This window comes from Cupressus sempervirens, chromosome 6 (genome assembly GCF_028749045.1).
Source record: "Cupressus sempervirens isolate cs-2001-9-10 chromosome 6, ASM2874904v1, whole genome shotgun sequence".
Taxonomy (NCBI): domain Eukaryota; kingdom Viridiplantae; phylum Streptophyta; class Pinopsida; order Cupressales; family Cupressaceae; genus Cupressus; species Cupressus sempervirens.
The window spans coordinates 231,313,326-231,336,816 of NC_143123.1; the positions used below are offsets into that span (position 1 = coordinate 231,313,326).

The window sequence follows — 23,491 nt, forward strand, 5'->3', positions numbered from 1 at the left end:
TACAAAATCATGCAAAAATATGCCCAAAGGATTAAGAAAAAACACTAAGAGCCAAAACTACATAAGAGAGAACTCCCTAAAATGAGTTGCAAAACTCATTAAGTACAATGCTAATTCAACCAATTGGGTCGAATTCTGGAAAAAAGGCTCCAAAATAGGATTGACTGCCTCATAACCCCACTAAGTGATGATAACATCAATGACTCACTCAGAATTCCCCAAAAAAACACTCTAACTGATCATAAAGACACTCAAATTGCCTAGTCAAAGTCCAAATTTGACCCCAAGCTAAACTCCAAAAAATTCTCCTCATGACTCTGACTGACTCGAGTGCTAAGTCTAACATAATAATAGTTCAGTCTAACCCTTATCTTCTAAGACAAGTGTCACACTTAGCACCTAAATCACTTAAAAGAAAAGAAAGTAATTCAAAGTTGAGAAAGACTTTAAAAGCTACATAAAGTAATGGATTATTAAATGATTTATAAAACATCATTAATAATACCATCTTTCATTATCAAATACAATCATATGTTAAACTTTTAGGAAATAATCCTAAACTCACTTTCCCTTCACAATGTCTCGCGATGCATTTTGCCAATTTCTCAAAATAAAAAATTTAATCCCACCACATGTCCTTGGATTCCAAAAAAACAATGTAAAAGGATTGAGGAAAGATTTATAATCCATTCTTAACCTCAGTTGTTCATTTCATCTTCTCATACTTGAATATTCTAGAGAGCTCGAGAGAGAGATGAGTGTATAGGGTTTGAAGAAGCTTTCCATTCCATTTGCAGCCACCATGTCTCATTTTTCTGCAAGTTATGAAGCATTTCAGGCTTGGCTTCTCGTTTCATTTCTGCATGTGGTGTCTGTTCGAAGTCTGGAGAGCTTTTTCTGATTCTAGCATGCCTGCTGTTTGGGTATTTCTGAGGAAACTCGTGGCAGTCATTAGCTCCTTTCTTTGCTCATTTTTCTATTCTAAGCCGCCATGAATGAACTGTTCGGGGATTTTTGGTCATGTTTCAGCATTTTCTTTTTATAAAATATCAACTCTGAGAGTTGCGGTTGGATATTCGCTGGAATAAAAAGAAATCTGAAGATTTCTTTACTGTCATGATTTGCCCTGTGCAAATGGAGATATATACAATTTTGCTTGGTTATCTTGCGGCCGTGGCTGCACACCTACTGGGTATTTTCTTTTTTCCTCTTTTCTCCATTCGTGGCACCATTATAGAGTTGAATCTTTTGTTGTAACTATTCTTTTAATATTAATTTATACTTCTAATATGCCGTGAGTTCAAGATTTGTGTATGACCATTTCTTCGACTTTTTGGAGTTACGTTTGGCACCATTTGTAAGGATTTTAATCTCTGCAGTTTACATGCAATTTCCTTCAAATTGTGTAAGCAAGAAAAATACTTCTCTTTCCCATTCATGCATGAATTGCAGAATATGTTTATGCTTGCTGGAGATTTCAATTTGTCGGGTAATAGCAACTTGTTTTTTGGACTATTTATTGCATTCGGCTTCAACATTTTCTGGAGGTTTTTTCCTTAAAACTGTGAGCTGCTATGAATGAAAAAGAGGGATTAGGCTAAATTCTTTTACCAATCAGAAAAATACTCTTCTCTGTGCATAATCCTTTTAGATTTTCAGTTTACTTCTTGCCATCAAACCTGTGAAGATTCTTATTTGCTTAGTTTCTGCTGCATTATAAAGCCAAAACTGTAGTTGATAACAACATTTCTATACATGAGCTCTCTTCCTTTATTGTTGCAAGTTGGAATGAAATATTTGATTTCCCTTGATTCACTTGATTCAGCTCAAACCCTCAATATTACTATTGTATACTTGCATTCATATGGGCAACACGGCTGTAGCAAATCAATTAGCTACATGATTTCCATTCCTCATGACCTCCTGTAGCAGCTCCCTTCTTTGAGATTCTATCATCCTCTTGTAACTGGAATTGGGCTCATATTATTCCTCCTGTATGCTTATAAAACTAGGTTCTAGGCATATTTCATGGGTTCTGCTTCACTATTTGGTTGAGCATGATGTTTTTTTCTTCTTTTTTTTCTTTTTTTTGTCTGCAAAACTTCTTTGAAAATATTCTTACACATTATTCAGTATCATTTTTCTGCAGAAAATAGCACTATTATGGCCTTGGAAATGGGCCCATCCTTCATGCTGGTGACATAACTTCATGTGAGAAATTAATTGTTTCTGACCTCTATATTAAACCACTTATGTTGTTTCTCCTCAATTGCTGAACTTTATTTCACATTCCATTCTTGTTACTCATGCTGCATCAAATTTCCATCTCTTTTGTCATACCCAAAGCATTTGAATAGTTGTTTGCTTCTTGTTGAGGCCTTTCACCATTGCTCAGCTATGTTCTTTTCCCTTCTAAATGGTAAAATCTGCCTGCTGTTATACTTTTACTGATATGCATTTCTTACTACAGCATTCATTATTTCTTCGCTTGTTCAATCTTCTGATCACCTATTTCAGTTTTATTTCTAATAGGCACGTCGGGCTCAATAGCCCTCATAGGAGCCTATGGTTATATCCGCGTACCTATTAGAGATAAGATTCTACTCAGGAAGCAAACGTATTAGCAATAAAAACTTGATATAATGATAATTGCCTCTTGCTGGTATATGTTTCTGTTTTATGTGAGTACATGTCATGACAACAGCATAGAATGTTTGTGTAAGAGGTGAGGTGTCTCTTTCATTGCTTAGATCCATTGGATCTAACCATCTTCTTTGTGTGCAGGACTCGAAGACTTGGAGGAAATACAATTCGGGGCAGCAGGCAAGCGGAATTGGAGCAGCAGGATACGACCAGTCATTACAGGCAATGACTGGTGCCCTAAATGCATCTCATTCTATGCTCTTTCTTTCATGTTTATGCACTTTCGTAGAATAGAGATACATACTAGTAGATCTGAAAGCTACTCTCATAGCCAATTGTGTGAGAGAAATTTACTTTCAGCATTTAATTTCATTCTATCAGTTGTAAATATCATTTGAAATTATCTTTTGATGAATAATACAAAGACATTCTTGAGAAATGAATGGCATTCATGTACTTTCTTTGTCTCCATTCTTAAAATTCTACATGTGTGCAAAATTTTAGTAACAATAACCTCCATCAAACAAGAAGTAACTAACAAACCTATCTCATTCTTTGAATGCTCCAACCATTTGTTTGGACTTAATACACTCACTACAAGAGCAAGGGAAATCTGCAATAAATGAGAGGTTGATTGCCCTACCATGGTCAAACATCTTCTAAGTGAATTAATGTGCCAAGAACATGTTCCTTATTTATAAATTCCAACCCAAGTTGGCTTCCTATTTGATAGAATACTTTGATCAATTCTACTATGTCATTTGATGCCAATTTAAAACTGCTACCACAGTCAAGAGGTGCCCCTGTTGTTTGCATGAATTTATTCCCTATTAACTTTTCATCTTGCTAGTCTTTTAAATGCTCATTATTATAAGTCTGAATGAGCTCTTTGAAGAGGAGATTTCTTTTCAAGTGTTCCATTGGGCTAACACTTCCACTATAATTTTCTACCCTGTTTCATCAGTCTTGTTTCACAGCCTAGTTGCATAAATCAATCTGTCTCAGATAACACCAATAGGTTTGCACTCCAATGGATGGATTTATGACTTCAGAATATTGTTACCCAGATTTTAATAGTGACTCCCTTCCCACCACTAGCTTGTGTTGTGATTACAATTGTTTGTTCATCCTGTGACACCATCAAATGCTTCTCTCAACACCTCCCAATAGTCTTCATGTATTTATTCCTATTCACTCTGTCGGCTTCCCACGCTCTCTGATGGAGATTCAACTCCCCCACAAAGTCTTTTTTAACCAACGCGGCATGCAACCTACAACCACAACTAAACTTGGAGGATGTCCAACTACTATCACCATTCTTCTATGCTTATGGCTTGTCCAACTTTCTTCTTAAACCTCCTCAAACGCTTCTTCTTGGTCATGTCCTTTCCGCAAATTCATAACCTTCCCATAACTCCTATTGAACTCCAGAACTCCTTCGAACACCTGTAATATGCCTATTTTGGGCAAACTTTCGTAATTATGAAAAAAATATGGAAATCTTCAAGACTCCAATATTCAGATATCAAGTCATTCATTGCATTCAAATCTCCTAAAAAAATGGTATGTTTCCAATCGTCTCCAATCTGCAGAATCCCAAGATACTTCAAAATATCAGAGGAGTCAAACTAGCAGGAGGTCGTCTAGTTTCCACTTGCACCAATTTTTGTTACAAATGATTTCACATGAACATAGTTTTGATAAGATATTTGCCCATTAGAAATATTCCTCTAAAGGTAACAATTCATGTGAAATACTTCTACCTAAGAAGCGACAACTCCATTCTCAAGAATAGCCAATACCCCATTTTGTTAGTGTAACTCTCTTTTTGTTGGCTTGATGGCATGTGAGAGCATTGCAGGGACTTGAATTGATACAAAATTTGGCCAAAAACACTATCGTTACTGAATGAGAACCACCAAGCAGCTCACACGACACCTTCTATCCTTTACGACATTTCTCGAATAGTATATCGGTCTCATCTACTTCCTATACAATTCTCTATTGTGACTTGCTATTCTACCCAACTCATCATACGAATATCTATCGAACTCAAATATTCTCTCTGCATCTCCAAAGGACCACACTCATTGTATTTCTTTTCCAAAATAATGAAGCCACTTTCTATTGTCTTTGCTCTCTAGTTTCTCTATTCAAAGCCACAAATATGAACGGTTATCACAACAAATGTCAAGGATGATTAAAATCTGTTCATCCCCACAAACATAGTCCCAACAGAATTTTTCCCCTCTACCAGTGCTGATTGAATTTTACGGCAAAACCAATTAGTATTCCTGTAGGATATTTGCATCACATATTCGCATTGAAGCTAGCTTGCAAATTTCTTTCCTAATGTATCTACAGCTTTCAAAACTTTGATGAGGTCCGTCTGACTAACTATGTCGTGTGCTTTCCAAATATTCATGAATGCATGTTTCAATTCATACGGTAGCTTATAAACCAATACGCAACTATAGTCACAGTGCACTAGTGAGTCCGATCTCAATTTAATGTCATATGTCTGGAAAGAGCCCAAAATTACTCACGATAATTTCTACACAAAGCATTCATCGATATGTGCGACCGTGGCTCCAGGTTCAGTGGGCGACTTGCATAGCTCCTATCTTCATTCCCATTGAGACCCAAAGTTAGTCATGATAAGACTGTTGTTTGTAAGCTCTTACATCCAATGTGGTGAAGACTGCAATGGTAGAAATTCAATAAAACTTCAATAGATATTTAATAATTCTAAGAAATGTGCTTCAAACTTCAAGCTTCCAACTAGCTAGCTATGTAACATTTGCAAGAAGAGGAAATGACATTTTTCCGTCGCTATACCCGTTCATGCCACTTCCAACTAGAAAAATGGCTTCTCAAAGATATATACCCGATCAAAATATTAAATGCTTCTCACTAAAAATTAAAGCCTAACTATAGTTTGGTGAAATGAAATTTATTAGGGAGGGGGTTATTAGTTAATTAATAAAATGTCATGAGCTTAAGTACTCTAGAACCCACCAACGAATTAATAGTTGCGAAGGATTAATCTCCACAAACAATCGCAGCAAAAGGCTCCTGATGAAAATATTTCTCCATGCAACCAAAGTTGTTATCCAAATATAATCCCCAAAATATCAACCAATTGTTGCAGTAGCTCAAAAGTTCCTCCTTTTACAAACCATTTTCAAGAATCATTTCCTCGGAGCATTTTCCTCAAGAACACTAGAATATGAAACAACATGCTAGAAATATTACATCTAGGAAAAAGATTCACACACCTCTATTTGTGAACACCATCGTAGGAATGATAGTGCAATGGGAATAATTGTTCCCTATCTATAGTTTATTTGTCTTTATTCGGCTACCACAAAATAAATGTTTTCCCTCAATGTTACTTCTTTCGGAGAAGAGTCTACTCTTGTAGAAATTAGACACTAATGAATTTCTGTCGGAATGATTTAATGGTTGCTCTGTGCTTACGATCTTCTCAAAGACATAACTTTCTTAGTTGATTTGCAAATGATTTCCAACTTACTAGAGTTCGGTCAAGTCATATTTCTGTAATCTTTTACAATCTTACCTCACAACAAAATATAATTTCCTTGGAATTTTTCCCAATATTTCACCAACAAAGATTTATAATTTCTTACTCCACAAGCTTCAAGAATTTAATAAAAAATCCTCTGTTACTTTTAAGCCTCACAGTACAACAAGATACGTCAGCTCTAATAAAACCCTTGTGAATATCAAACCTCACAGGACAACAAGATACATCAGCTCTCATAAAACCCTTGTGAATATCATTTTTCTGCAAGTTTATTTCTGAATAAATTCCATAGGATGGTAGGACCTTTAGCTCTAATACCACTAGAATATCCCAGTGTGATATTACCTCTAGTTTTTCTCACAAACAATTTTCAGAATATAATAGATAAGTTACGCAATATAACCAAGCAACATAAACCAAAATATTCTCATTAAAATGCCTCAGAATATGTTATTGCATTATACATTAGCAATAAAGTAACCAGATCTCAAGTCCAATCTTAAATACAGAAAATATAGTTGGATTGGAAATAACAATAAATGCACCTGTAATCCCAAGTGTGAATTTCGTTATAGATCCACCACAAAGATGAATCGAGGCTATGTCCAATCCACCCAAGAAGAGCCCAAAGGTTTCCGTTCTCAAGATCCTCAACAAGAGAAAGATAGCAGCATCCCAAAGTTCTCTAAAGAAACACCATAAAATAAGTCTCAAGTCCAAGCATAGCTGAAAGTGAATGAGATTCCCTCTTTAATGCTCAACAGTGACTCTTGAATTGCCTTTTGTCATTTCGTCTTATTCTTCTTTGTTACCTTTAAGCCACTTTATATTATTAATTTGACCATTTTCTAAATTTGCATTAAGCTCCCTTAAGCCAAAATTAATATTTTTTGGATTGGACTTAGGGTTTGTAATGTCCCAAAAAGGGGACATTACATCCTTTCAATTTAATTATTTGTCTCTATTTTTTTCTGATCACAAACCTACATCCTTTGTTAACGGTTTAATTATTGAGTATTATGTTTTGATTGCTAATTACCTAGATTGCTGATTTGTATGGTTTTTGTTATTGCTATTAACTCTAGTTCCATATTGTTGTTTTGATTATTTTAGATTGTCACTTCGATGGTAAACATTTTGATGTGGTTTGACAATATGACTAATTCCATGCCTTTCATATCAATATTATGATATCCACACCAAATGCCAATCAATATGATATTACTAGGAATATTATATTATTACAAATAATATTGGATATTATTAATTGGATTATTATAAATAATATTAAATATTCATAATAATATTTTATTAATTAATTTCATAAATTAACTATCAACTAATTAATCATTATTATTTCTAATAATAATATTAATTGTATATTGATCAATTACATATTGATTAATATTTTTATCCATCTATAATATTGATCTCAATTATTATAGATTCATGTGTATTTTAATGAACCACACATGCATTGATGTCGATTATGGCTCATGATATAATAGTACTCATAAATCAAAATAGTTCATGAGTCTCAAGCGACACAAAATAACTTGGCCCCAAGTTTTCCTGAAATACTCACTTCAAAGCCCTGTTATACAATGATGGCTTTTGGTTGATGTAAGCTGGCAGAATTTGTAACTTCAAAGCAACCTTATTCATGAGCTTGTTCTTAGATTGTTGTTTATATTTTGCTTTAATAAACAAAAGAGTCGTCGGTGGTCCACAATTAACATATAAACTTCTCCACAAAAAAAAGATCAAAAAATTGCCCAGGGGATCGCAGCCATATTCTTAGCTCATACAAAATTGTTTGCAAACCAAACTTAAACAAGTGTTCTTTGAAGTTCAGCTTAAGCCAAAAACCACCACAATTGAAATAACTGGAGTTTCTCAAAAAAACATCAAGAAGCTATAACTTTGCACTGTTTGAAACTAACTTCTTGTGTGGCAATTGAAACTACTACACAACAACTAAAAACTATTGTGCAATAAGCAAGGGTCATTGTACAGCACAGAAGCATGTTATGTAGCAACTGAGGACATAAGTAAAACATGCAAGGCCTTCAACGTAAAAATAAGTAGCCAAGGTCAAACAATACACAAATAATTCAATTATAAAATTAGAATATCTTATGGGAGCCTAAACTACATCCTTCAACAAGACTAAGTTGCCTTGGCAGACTTGTATCATTTAATCAGAGGTTTGCTGGTCATTCTCACAATACCATCAAATTCTTAAATTATAATAAGTGAATATGTATCCTTAAGACTAAAGTTATTTGTTAACAATATAATTTAGTATGTTTACTTTCTTTCAATTTCACATTTTGGAAGCTTGATGACTGATCAGTCTTTTAGAATTAATAAAAATTCCTCGTCAATTGAAGAAATACTTTGTTCATTGTATGATCCTTCACAAACTTCAAAATCAAAGGTATTATGATCATATCCTGACCTTATCATTTATTAGAAATTGTTTTTTTTACAAATATAAGAAAATGACCAGCAAGTTCACATTCCAAATTGATTTTATGTTCAACTTATATTATTATTTTTTTACATTTTATGTGTGGGTGTGTGCATGCATAGACATACATACACACATGCATACATGTGTGTGTTACAATCATACATACATACATATACACATGCACAGATATGTGTGTGTGTATAGATATATATTATTGTGTGTGTGTGTGTGTGTGAGATTTATTGGTGTGGCAACATGTTAAAAATATTTATCAAGTTCTTTAAGTATTTGGTATTTCATTTTTTGGCATTACAATGCAACTCACAGGGCAGATTATGCGATTTTGAGACCTGCTCAACTGCTTATGTTTTATTCACAATAAAGTTTTTTAGGGGCTGAAATCTTGTTGGTACGAGGCATAGGATCAAGAGCATATATGTCTGCCCATCTTTTGAATTTGCTGCTAAATTGCTGCCCCTTGTACTGCTCCATGCCCCCACATTTAATACTACGATATGATAATGTCCACCCTTTCATATTTTGAATTTTTGAGTAAGAGAAAGGATTAATAATGAGGCCATCACTTGTGTTCCTATTGAATTAATAGTGCATTTAAGAATGTCTGCCATGGCAAATTGGTCTGTTTGAAATTTGAAAATTAGGAGCAGAGATGAAACAAAGGGTAAAGATAGAGGCAAACAGAGACATAGGTATAACAAAACAAAAAATAACTTTCTCTGAAACTCTACCAGGCAATCAAGTACAGTTCGAGTCTAGAGACAATTTATTATCATATTTTACATCAACAAAATATCAAGCCTGAATTTCTTCTTGGATGAAAAAATAAAGGCAAAAGCAAGTACAAAACAAAGACTTTCCATTATTGTACGTTTTGAACAACTTCGAGAGATGTCTCTCATCATCTACATAGCAAGTTTTATGCCAAATACCTCATCTAGGAATATGATGGCACCATAAGGAAGCTCATTTGCAAGATTAAATATAGAACCCAACAGCCGCTCACTCTCACCATAGTACTTTGACATCACCACCTCAAGTGGAACATATAACAGAGGAACACCCTGCATGCAAGAATTCAACTTTTAAAACAATTAACCACTTTAAATGAAGTAAAAGTGATGCATGAAATTACAAAGGACAACATTATAAATATCATATTGATAATTTTCCAGGTAATTGCTAAAGTGGCCCACAAAGTAAAATTTCTTATCTTCCATAGTTTAATTGATGCATGAAATTACAAAGCACAATAATACCAATAACACATTAATGACCTTTCTAATGTCCCTTTTTGACGACATTAAAAAATTAAATGACAACTTCATAAAGTATTAAAATGGCTTATTTGGAGCTTAATGAAAATTAATAGTCATTTTTTATTTTCAAAAGGGAACTTAATGAAGGGACAGAAAAATGAATATGAAGAAACAGGCAAAACTGAAATGAAGTCACAAGGTTGTGTTTTAAAAGAACAGTGAGAGGCTCATTCTAATCATGCTTGGTATATGTTTCATTTTGTTCTCTTGGAAAATTTTGTGAAGCTTTGGCTTTCAGCAGGTTTGGGGACAGAAACCCTAAAGATTGGAGGCAGTGGGCAGAAACCCATTGTCTATTGGAGATACCACTTGTGCTTCAAATTCATATTTCTGTCTATCCAATCTGATTGTAGTTTTGTGACTACGATTGGATATTCTGTTGTTGTTCTACTGAGATTTAAGTGCAACATTTGTATCTAATTTCATAATTTATGCTACAGCTAAATATTATATGAATTTCAGTATCAGGTGCCAGTTAATTTGAAATCAATTGCCGCCAAATTGTTGGTTTAAATACTCATTAAAACAAATAAAATCCTAGGGGGGCATTATAATGGTATCAGAGTCGGCATATATCAGGAACGTTTTGCCAATAGCTTTGCAAACTTGTTGAAGTATCAAACCTTACATTTTTCCCTTATGGATTGGTTTGTCCAGTGGTAATACAGTCACAGTGACTTTGTACATGCAGATCATGAATAAAACATAGAATTCTCTATTTCAGGTGACTGGATTATCAGTATATTGTTCGGAAAACAATCAAACCTCGATATTTTATGTTTCCTAATCTGCACAATATAGCAGCACATTTACACAAGGAAGAGATGTTCTGAAACTTATATTTTGTATGGTATCATGGCAGGAGTATGTTAATGATCTCTGTGAATCTCTAAAATATAATATCAGTTCAATGTCAGCTTTACAATTGAGGTGTTCAATAATTACCTTGATTCCTTAAACTAGTGACTCATTGCAGTTCTAAATGATTCCATATTTTAGCCAAAAGTTTGTCTATTGTAGATTTCATATCCTGCTGAGCAAGCAACAAAACCAACCGTTATGAGCTCAGAAATCTGTTGTCAGACACTTGTATGTAAGTGTTTGTCAAAATGTCAAACCTTTAAAACTAGCTAATAAGGGGAAATTGACAAGGGATTTTAGAGATTTGGGCAACCTTTTACAGAAGGTTATCTCAGAAAACAAAATGAAGTCATCAGCAATTTGGCAGATCTGAAAAGTAATCTTTTCTCAAGAGAATACAATAATACATTCAATGGTGATCAATAAGGGAATTTGTAAAAAGAAAAGGAAATAGGATTTGACTTTATCTGATCTGATTACAATTGGAATCCACAAAATTTATTGATGGTATTCCTTCTTGTAATGTCCCCTTTTTTGTCAGTATCAGAGTTTCAAGGCTTAGCCTATTATTGTGATCCTCGTAGGCTTATTATTGTGATCCTCGTAGGCTAATTATTGTGGATAGAGGCATAGTTGGAACACTCGCTGAGTTTTTAAGCTCAACGAGTTTTTCACCATTTAACTTGCAGCTTTAAAAACTTGCCTGAAACGCTGATTAATTGGTGAGTTTTAAGGAAAAACTCGCAATTCATGTAGCCCGCAGGCTGTGATGGCTTAATAGCGCAAAAACTCTTTTTTTTTCATAGTTTGTTGCATTTGTGTTCTCTAGAGCCTTGAGGTGTGGAGAGAAGAAGGTTTGGAGGCATTCTTAGCTGATTGCAAGTGATTCAAGGTGGATTTGAGTGGATTTTAGAAGATTCTAACCAATTTTAGAAGACAAATCTCTTTCTAGGTATGTTCCTTTTATCATAGTTTGAAACTTTTTATAGTTTTAACAAATGTTCTATTGTTTTTGTTATTGTTTGTAAATGCTTTCAAATCATTTAAAAGCATTTTAACTCTATGTTTGAATCATTTGAAAGCCATTCAACTCTATGTTTCACAAAAAAAATTTGAAGAATATGTAAAATTTTCTAAAAACAAACCCTAGTTATTCTAACTTTGATTATTCATTTTTCTATAAATTTATGTGTAGGACAGCGGTCAAGCATTAAAGAAACATGACAAACCCACAAGAAGAGTAACCACAATTACCATGCCCATCTGGATATATAGGCACTCAGCCTAAAAATGCAAGAGATAAGGCATGGCGGTATGCCTATGAAACTCCAAATGATGTTGGGAAGGTTATATGCATTCCATGTGAGAGACTAATTTCTGGAGGCATAAACCGCTTCAAATACCACCTTGCAAGCATAAAGAAACATGATTCAAATCCTTGTTTTAAGGTAGTTGAAGAAGAAAAAAGATTCATCAATGACCTACTTGCAGCTGCTGAAGAGAAAAAATTGAATAGGGAGAGGGCGAAATTAGCTATGAGGGTAGCCATAGCTAAATCTCAAGGAGCTCCTTTTGATATGCAAGAAAAAGAAGAAGAAGCACTTGAGAACATGCTAGGATCTCTTTGTGGCCCACGGATCCGCAAACAAAATGCCTCTTTTGCCGGTTCCATTTCTTCTACATTTCCTAGTTCTTCATCACCATCTGCATCAGGGATAGGGAGTTATTTTGTGCCCAGGAACACAGCTGGATCAAAGCCATCATTAGAGGGCAGTGGATGGTTCAAGAAGGTGCATGAGCAAACTGATATTGCAGCGGCTAATTATTGGTTTTTCAACAATATCTCAATGCATGCGGCTGATAGTCCCTATTGGTTGAATTTGGTGAATGCAATTTCAATATCCAGCAAATGGTAAAAGCTGCCTACTCGCAAGGATATGAGTGGAAGGTTAGTATTTTATTATTTAGTAATTGTAAATAATTGTGATTCACTTCAGTTCGTTGTTATGTTTTAAATCTTAATTCTCATTTCCTATTTTTTACTAACACTTTATTACACCTAAATTTTGTAGCTTGCTTGACCATGAGGTTGGTAGCGAAAGAGTATTGATAAAAGACCAAAAGAAAGAGTGGAAGAAGTATGGCTGCACCATTTTATCTAATGGGTAGATAGATGGAAGAAGTAGAACCATCATTTATTCCTTGGTTGCTTGCAAAGATGATGTGGTGTTTTGGAAATCTGTTGACGCCACCAACAAAGTGAAAAATGCACATACATTGGCTTTAATATTGGAGAATGTTGTCATGGAGGTGGGAGTAGAGAATGTGGTGCAAATAATCACACATAATGCAACAGCATATGTGACAGCTGGTAAATTTAATTTTTTATGTTCAATATAAATCATGAATGTAATGCTATGGTATTATTCAATTTAGATTTGATGTAAATATGGAAAGTTTGTAACTAATTATTGGTTTTTTACTAATCTTTTAGGTAGAATCCTCCAAGAGAGGCATCCCACACTTTTTTGGTCACCTCGTGCAGCACATGTCCTTGACCTTCTTTTGGAGGACATAGGAAAACTTAATTGGGTGAGTATAGTTGTGGAACATGCTAGGCAAGTCACGAAATATATCTATAATCACCCATGGGTTCTCAATTTGATGAGGAAGACCACTAAAGACAAAGATTTGGTGAGACCCGCTATGACAAGGTTTGCAATGATGTTTTTGATGTTGCAAAATATTCTCGAACACATATTGGCTCTAAAACAAATGTTTGTGTGTGCTGATTGGGTTGCTTCATCTTACTCAAAGAAGCACGAAGGAGAGGCTGTGGCATGGATAGTCTTTGATGATAGTTTTTTTGCAAAGGCTAAGGAGATTGTGGAGGTAACTTCAAGAATCAAAACATTATATTTTTAGTTGATTCAAGTTTCATTAATAATTCATAACTTACTATGTTACTAACTAATTTGTATTTTTCAAATTTCAAATGTAGATGTCTATGCCCCTGGTTAGAGTCTTGCGCATATGTGATGGGCAATAATCCCCAATGGGAGGTCTTTATGAGGCCATGGATAGGGCCAAAGAGGTTGTTAGAAATTACTATCATGGGGACAGACTCAGATTTGACCCCATTTGAGAAATAATTAATAGGTGGAACAATATGCTCCACCAACCCATTCATGCAGTAGGCTACTTCCTCAAGTCCAAATTCAAGTACTATGATTGTCCTTGAACTTAAGATTTTACTAAGACTTTATTTTACTTTATTTTTTAAGGTTGTGTAGTAAGACTTGATATCATTTTCTATTTGTTTTAGGGCTAATGATTCCTACTCAGATCCTAACGAAGAGGTCATGGAAGGTCTCTCTAAATGCATTGAGAGAATGATATTCAATGAAGCGGAGAGAGACCTCGTTGTGACCGAACAACAAGTCTATGTGGAATCAAGGGGTAATTTGTTCTCTTCTATGCTAGCAAAGACAGCAAGATCTACTCAAGCACCAGGTAAAGCATCAAACTTTAAAACTTTTGCAAATTGATAAGTTGTGTTTTTTATTATCTTTTTTCATTGCTTCATAACTTTTTATATTTTGTTTTGTAGATGCTTGGTGGGCACGTTGGGGTGGCAATACCCCCAATTTAAAGAATTTTGTTCTCAGAGTCCTATGCCAACCTTGTAGCTCATCCCATTGTGAGCACAATTGCAGCTTGTTTGAGTCCATCCAAACAAAGAAAAGAAACAGGATGACTCAAAAAAGGCTTAATGACATTGTTTATGTGCACTATAATCTTAAGTTGCGCATACAAAGGGCACAGAGTTCAGCACTACCTAGTCCACTTACTCTGGAAGAGATAGATCTTTATTCTGATTGGACAGCACAAGAGCCAGGTCCATTGTTTTCACCAAATGAGATCACTGAATTGGAGAGGCAGGCCATGGAGGGGGATGTTGGAACTGATTTTCATTTCACAATGGATGACATTGAGAACGAGGACGATGATGATTCAAGCTCAGAGGATGAGGCATTACTAGTGCCACATATAGGAGGAGATACATCCTCTTCTAGGAAACCGAGCCAGCTAGTAGGGATGTCGAGCAAGGAGGCACAACCACAGGTTCACAATCACGCAGTGCACGCCCTATCCTAGTGCGGAGCACTTCTTCGAGGATTAGACCCCCTCGCTTTCCTGCTAATGCAAGCTGAAAAGAGGAAAATGTGATTGTATTGATATATTTAGACTTTTAGTATTTACTTCTAGTTTGACAGATTGAAACTATTTACTATTTTACTTTCTGCCATGAGCATTTTGCATGAGAATGCAATTTTGTACCCACAATGCATTTATATATATATATCTAAACTCTGCTTGTTTCTTTTGTGTTCTCTTTAATTAACTTATTAGATGCATCTTCTCATTACATTTTGCAAAATAAATGTATTTTGAATTACATTTCAGTGATTTTTTTAGGTTCCTGAGTTTTCCCGAGTTTTTTTTAAAATTGCCGAATTTTCCCCGATTAAATTTTTGGGAGGCTTGGCGAGTTTTTGCATTTGGCAAGTTTTCCAACTATGGATAAAGGGTCTTTTATTAATTAGTTAGGCCAAGTCAAGTGAAAGAAATTAAGGGAAGCTTCTAATTAACGTTGTGTGGTGAAGCTTCTTGAGTGAAGTTAGATTTTGGCAACAAAAGGGACTCTGGAAGTTAAAAATACAAGCCCATTTGTTGAGAAAAACACGCTTGGATATTTAATTGCTTTTTTTGCCTTTATGGCTTTTTCTGAGGTTCTAAATTTTGATGCCCTTGCTGAGGTATAAGGGTTTTGATGCTGAGAAGTAGTTTTTTATTCACAGCTAAGGTATTGTGAGTTAGTTTCTGAGAATTGTTTTGAATTACTACTAAAGTATAGTGATTTAATTATACTTTGGGATATTGGTTGAATCTACTCTATTGTTTTCTCTGTGGTTGAGGAGCGATTGTTGGTTGGAATAATTCAATGTCTTCTCTTACTTATTGACTATGGCTAAGAGGGCAATTCTATCTTGGAGAGTTTGGTAATTTATATCTTTGATTTCTAGTAATTTCTGATTTGAATTTCTCAAGGCTGGACGTTTGTGGTTTTGTTGGTGATAAAACTGTTATGTGATTGCAAGCGAGAATTGTCTGAAGCATACTAAGTTAATGAACAAATTCAGAATTTTTTGTGAGGCATTTGTTGTTTCAAATTTAAATGTGCAAATTCACATGGCAGATTTATATACTAGTGATTGATATTTATTTGAGCAATGTATAAGGCTAAGGTTAACTGAATTTGTGAACAATTGTTGCATTTTCCAATATCGTGTTTTGGAATTTTAAATACAATATATTCAATGATAATCAGGTTGTTTGCCAAGTGTTTGCTGAAATGTCAAATGTCTGAATAACTGGTATTGCTAGAAGCATGACCATCCAGGGCTATTACATTTCTAAGCTAGAGGAATCATACTTGTATTTGTCCAAAGTAAACCAATCAGATTGGAGACTTTTGAATTAGACTTTCTAGCCTTCAATGCTTCTTTTGGTCCAACAAAAATTATTGGAACATCCATGTAAAGATATTAGACTTGCAGTTGCTTCATGTCTCAATGAGATTATACAAATAACAACTCGTGTAGCACCCTGTAATGATGACATACTAATGAAGGTTCTACAGATGATTGTGGAGACCTTACATCAATTACATGATGTCAAAGCCCCAACTTTGGTAAGAGGGCTAAGATTCTAGAAATTATGGCAAGAACTAGGCTAGTGATCATTATGTTGGATCTCGTGATAATTTGATTCTTCAAATGTTTCAATGCTTCTTAACTGGAATCACAAAACATCATCTAGACAATGTGAGGGCTTGTATGCAAACCATCATGTCCTTAATCTTACATGAGGATGATGATGTCTATAAGCAGTTGCAATCAAATATGTTAGCTATCTAGAGAACGGAGCATACTATGTTCCCTATGGCTTATTAGCTCTCAACGGGATTAATCAAGCAAAAGATTGAGAAGTTCAAGCAATAGTTGGCTGAAAATGAACTAATTCCAATGGTCTTACAGATTGTGGGATCTCCCAAGAAAAGTAAGAACCAAATGAGAAGGGAGCATATTTGTTTCACATGCCTGGACACTTGGTCATAATTGTGGGGTTGGTAATTAAAAACAAACAACGAAAGAGGTTCTAACCCGTGAAGAAGATATGAATCTCGCATCTTTATTCCGACAAATTATCACAAAAGCTTGTAAGGAGTTGGATTCAGCTGTTTGTCATTAATAAGAGATATACAAATCTCTATATTGGTGACTTGGAGGTGGTTATTGACAAACATTTAAATGAGGATGGTCTTACTCAAGGAGAGAGCATATTGGAGTTCCAATATGTTTCTAACGAAGTTTATGAAGCTTCATATGATGAGAAATAGTTTGGGAATGATGACTTAGCAGAAACTTGGAGTTTATCTGATAAGAAGTTTGAGTCTTATAATGATACTGATGACATCCTTGAGAGAATTGATAGATCATATGCTCTTAAACAATTTACTAATGGATGATAGTGTTTTGGAAGACTAATTAGAAAATGCATTTCAAAATGACAATGATGAGAAACATACTTTGAACTTGAAGAATCAGCTGAAAATTACTGCAATATGGTTCTTGCAGCCTTAGTATGTTGTAGGCCATTAATACGTGTTAGAACGGGATTATAATTAGTTATACCAAAAGGTTGTGATGGTTGATATTCTTAACCAGCTGGGAATACTATATGTAAAGCCCCACGGGGACTGCTAGATCATTATGCAAGCAGAGACTTTGGTACTATGAGTAAAATTATAAAACTAATATTCTGCCATTTGAATGTGTTGTGTATTGCTGTATTGTTCTTTTGTTATTAATGAATCTAGTCATATGGTATTAGTGAATGGTTGGTGTAGCAGTATTACTTACATATTTGGCATATAACATTTTGACGTCATTACCTAAAGTTTGAACCTGGAGGTTAGAACAGTGAGGAGCAAAAGGATGGAGGCATAATGGGTTGTACTTTTGATCAGCAAGTACTGATAAATGATAGTGATCTCAAGGAAGAGAAAGTAACCCAAGAGAATCAATTGACACAAGATCTTATTAAGACAAGGGACATAGCAGTAGACAAGTACGTATGGCGAGAGGGTAGATCAGAGGGTTCTCACCACTGATAAGGTACATGCTGAACTCACGGTGAACAAGGCAGTATACAATCTTCTAGGAAACCTTTTACTGTTACTGGCATGCAAGCTGGTGGAAGTCGAAAGACAATGAGAAAAAGCATAAATAGAACAACATAGACAACATATATTGCAATGGTACAAAGAGAGGAACTGAAGGGAGGAGGAATCCAGAGACAGTAATACAGCACCTCCGAGAATTTCAAAAACTAATGCCCCTCCTACCAAACAAGGATATAAGGAGTACATAGGACGAACCTAGAAGGAAGTAGAAACTGCCCTACAAAGATCACTCTGAATGCAAGGACAAATATGAAGACAACAACAATTGCAAGAGGAGGCGGAAAACTCCATCAGCCCAGCCACCTAGAGTTAGAACATCCAAACATCAACTACTCATTGGGAGAGGGAGAATAGTACAAAAGAATTACCCTTCCAAACCATCTCGTGGAGGCAAGAGGGAAACAGTGAGGAGAGCAACTCCCCATCATCAAAACCATCTATGTGCTTGGAGGAAGGAGACAAAGAAAAAGAACTTGAAGGGGTAGTGGTGGATCTCTTTGAGAACACCTTACAGAGAATAGGTAGCCTTGCTATATCAGAAACAAAAATAGGAAGATTTTTGCTCAGTAATTCCTTTTCATTTTTTTATTTGTTTCGAAGACAACTTTTTTGGGGGGAGGGGATAATGTAGGCCATTAATACTTGTTAGCACGGGATTATAATATGTTAGATGTACCAAAGGGTTGCGACGATTGGTACTTGTTGGGTGGATAATTTGCAACTAACAATTTTGGGTAAAAATCTAGTCGCAAAATAGGATGACCAACCACAGTGTGTGAGACAGAGTCTCTCCTACCTTAAAGGGAAGGCTCCCCCTTCTCACCATTCCTTGGATCAACTCAAGATAAGCAAGAAGTCGAGAGATTTTGTAAAGGGGTGTTACTAATATTCTTTCCTCTTGGCTTTCAAGAAAGAATCCACTTACCCGCGGAGTGAGTAATGGGCAGGTGAATCTCTAGCTACACTTCTATCTAAAGCTGAAAACGGCAATACTGATATACTAACACTGACTCAAAGGCTAGCTAAAGTGTACTGGTTTGGCTCTAAGTGTGGACGTACTTCTATATGGAAAAAGCTTTACTAGTAGGGCACAAAGACTTCTAAAAGTAAAGATATCTTAACTATATTGCGAATTAAGAAAGAAATATAAGCTATAGACAAAGCTTCTAGCTATATATTTCCACAATTGCTCCTAGTCAAATCTTTGGCTCCTAGTCAAATCTTTGGCTCCAATTGCTTCTTAACTCTTTTATATTCAATCACCAAGAACGAAAGATAACATGAATCAAAGATAACGTATGCAAATTACAGACAAAGCTTCTAATTCACATAAGTAACAATCTCACTCAATCAAAGTTAAGTCTAAATTGCTCATTTGTATTCACTTCTCTCAAAATAATGTTACACAAACAAAGTTCTACTAGCACAATTTCTCCAGAGCTCTCTTGCATACAATATAAGATAAAAGATTATTTTACAATGAAGGGGGCACTCCTTTATATAGGCAAAGGAGTTGAGAAAAAGATGGAGGAAAAAGTGGGATCAACTCAACCAACTTTGAGCTAGTCTAACTAAATAAGATAAGATAAGACTAGAAGAGAAATTATAGGGTTACATGCAACTCACACTACATCTTTTCATGCACATGTAACTCGCATTACATGTAATTACATCTTTTCATGCAGTACATCCTCTTAGAACTACAAACAGAAATAAAAACAAAAATAACAATCTTCAAGATTGTTTTTCAGTGCCTTGAACTTGGTGATGACATCACGCACTGTAGGAAGATCAACGATCTCCATTGTCTTTGATATGGCTTCAACCCTCACTGCATTTGCATATACTGATTGTACAACCTTGGAATTTGTCACCAGAGAATCTAACAAGTGCTTTGTAGAGGATTTAAACAGGACAAACTTGTTCATTGTGTGAGAACCAAATTCTTCAGAATCCAAATCAGCATTGATCCTGATTGTATATTTTGAACTTGCCCTTTCAATTGCAATGAGATTACCATGTTCATCAAGAACCTAGCATCCCATTTGTTCCAAATCACAAGTGACACCTGTTCCTACTGCTTGACAACCTCCAAGGGCTGCCTGCAACTTTGTAATCAGCTTCCTCAATGTTTCCTCTTTGTAGCCAATAAGTCCTTGAAATCTAAAGAACATTTCACATGATGGAAGAATGTCACATCAGACCAAGGCATCTAGATCAAATTTTGCAATCTCATCCCACTCATTGAGGATTTCCTTCAAATCATTTGCTTCTCAAGTCAAAGAAGAGATCAAGTTTCATTCCATTTTATTCATCTTTTTGACATGCCTAAGAACTAAAAATGTTTCTGTGATGGATTGAACTCATTTTGAGATGATTTCTCCTATCCAAGACTTGGCGGCTTCAATCAGCTTTCTTTCCTTGGATATCTGAGACATAACAACACTCTAAGAAGATTCTTGCCAAATGACCCCATTCGGGAAAGAAACCTCCTGTTTGAGTTGATTTTTCTTCTCCCATAACTCATTATTTCTTTTCAATACATTAGCTAATGCATCTTGAGCATTTTGTAAACAAACCAGACATGACTGTTTCCCAATTTCAACCTTAGTGAACTTGTAATCAGAACAACTAAGTTATTCAACAGGTTTTTCCACCAATGGCTCAGCAACTTCTACAAATTTGGTTTTATCTTAAACAACCAAAATCCTTGAAACAATCTTATCTTTCAAACATTTAGATTTGGTTTTCTTGACAGGGAGATTATCCAGAGGTACAACCATTTTTCTTCTCTTTGTTGTGATTCTGCTCAACCATGCAGGCAAGCTGAAACTTTCATCTGTGGAAGTAGGTACAGTGGAGATCATTGGCATTGATCTAGATTGTATCTCCTTCATGAAAAAGATTTAGTCTGCATAGCTGAATTCATTGGTGCATGATGAGAGGTTTCCGTCATAAAAAGCTCAAAACCCATCAAAGATGTATTCAGTCGGGAAACTTGACCATTTCTAAGAGTTGGAAAATCCTCAAACACGCTTCCCAAATGCTCATATTGTTCATTTGCCAAGATGAGAAGAGCAACAGAAGAAATAGGAAGAGTCATTGTATTGACTTCCAAAATTGGAATAGAAGGTGTGAAAATAGTGAAGAATGAATCCACAACATCATCTACTTCATCCAAAAAAGGTGCTTCATGCATGGACGGTGCATGAGTTTGTGCAGGCCTCGGGGGAGATATGATCATGACTTCCCCTTCTTCCTCCTCATCTTCTTCATTTGATTTTGTCTATAGTACCTTCTTTGATTCTTCTTTTGATTCTTGAACTGGTTCAGAGATATGAGATGACTTAGATCCCTTTCTGCCCTTTAACTACAATTTGAGGGAACTCTTCACATCAGAAGAAGCAGCTCCATCTTTTCCTACAATCTCTAGCTGCGACTTCCTTCTAGGAAGGCCAAAGCTTTCACAATCCAAACCCAACTTAGGAATAATTCTTTTTAGGCCTTTAATTTTCAGCCACTTGTTGGTGTTTGCCAAAATGGATTGAAATCTATCCAAGATAAATGTACCTTCTTTATGCTGCCACTGAATAGGAAAAGGGCACCTTTTACCAAAACTGGCCTGATGAAATTTTGGATCAAGGATGTTGTCATCATCTTCGACTTGGAAATCTAAAGGAATCTCCAACATGTTAAGATCAATTATTTGTTGCAAAGTCAATCTGCAGTAGTCCATCTTCATTATATCCAACTCTGTTCTCATATCAATCCAGACATCCTCGATGCGATGAACACGTGTAAAAGCCCTCTTGATTTGAGAATTCATCTCCTAATAATCAGAGTCAAATTTGGCTTTGAACTTCTTCAAGGTGATCAATTGCAACTTTGCTCCCATATTCTTTTCTTTATGCACAGAGTTGATCGTATAGTTACCAATTGCCAAGGGTTTGGCAAAAGTGATACCAAAACCAGGCCTACGCAAAGTATGTTGATCACTCTGCACTTCCATGATTTGTCTAGCTAACTCCATCAAGATGATCCTATCAATAGCATACCTAGGTAAGGTATACGACTCACCTTTAAAATGCCCAATTCTCAAACATGTAAAAGTTGAAAACTGAATAAAGATACAACTGTATTGATTTACCTTGTCCCAGGCTGTATTAGATACCCTCTTGATGGATATATCAAATAAACACCGGAAATGCCCAAAGAAAGCATCTTGGACTCTTCTGTAATGAAACTTACTATTAGCCAGAGTGATCACCTTGTCCCAAGCTATATTAGATACCCTCTTGATGGATATATCAAATAAACACCGGAAATGCCCAAAGAAAGCATCTTGGACTCTTCTGTAATGAAACTTACTATTAGCCAGAGTGATCTAGTTATAGTAATCCCAAACTAGAATTTAAAGACAATCTCCTTTGGTTGAGAGACCAGAGAAAGATCCCATGGCAACGGCAATGTAGACAAGGTAGGAGTTCATGTAAAAAGGCGCCGAAGTTCCTACGTTTAGCAAGTGCTAGCAAAGTGTAGTGCTAATCAACTCTCTCCAAAAGATGTATTCTTTGTTTTCCATGATTTGGAAGATGAATTTGTATATCCATTGCTTGAAATCAATGGAATCTTTGAGACCGCAAACTCTGCTAAGAAGAATGATGAGGTCTTTGAATTCTTGTTTGAAGTTAGACCAGTGAACGGTCTTTGTTTTATTATCTAACCAGTATTGGTTAAGGTACTTTTGATAATCACCTTTCTTCTTATTCCAGTTTGCCAAAGATGATTCTTTGGTTAGATCTACACACTCTGCATTATGTGGTACTTTATAGATTTGCTCAATGACCTCTAGATCGAGACTAATGATAACCTTGCCATCAACATCCTTAATTGTGTTCGATTTTGGGTTGTAAAGTCTTGGAGGGCAGCCATAGGAAACGTAGACACCAAATGAATGTGACTTCTTTTGATGCGCTCCATCTCATGGCCAACAGGAGTCTCTAATCTCCGCAGAAAATCAGCCACGTCCACATGACCAATCTGTGTCTAGCATGTTATCAAGAATAGATGCAGCTGATGATGGAGTTGCATGAGCCAACTCTTTATCAAATTCTTATTTCTTCTTGCCTTTGAATTTTGATGGTGGGGCATCTCTTGCGCTTGTGCTGTAACATAGAAATCCCAAAACATAAATGCATTATCAAAGGAAATCGTCATACAAGTTGATTCTTGGTCAGCAACAAAGGTTTGAATATGGATTGGAGACTTTGTAGATCTGATGAAATGATCTCAAAAGAGAAATCATATACATACAATGA

The 23,491-nt window shown here is 35.5% G+C and overlaps 1 protein-coding gene across 1 annotated transcript in view; it reads right to left on the reverse strand.

Moving 5' to 3' along the window:
- LOC149552104 (P-loop containing nucleoside triphosphate hydrolases superfamily protein) overlaps positions 1-23,491 on the reverse strand; it is a 228,117-nt gene that overhangs the window by 94,131 nt on the left and 110,495 nt on the right. The window contains exon 9 of the mRNA XM_089787572.1: positions 9,617-9,748. Coding sequence (XP_089643698.1) covers positions 9,617-9,748 — 132 coding nt within the window. The remainder of the gene's footprint in view (positions 1-9,616; positions 9,749-23,491) is intronic.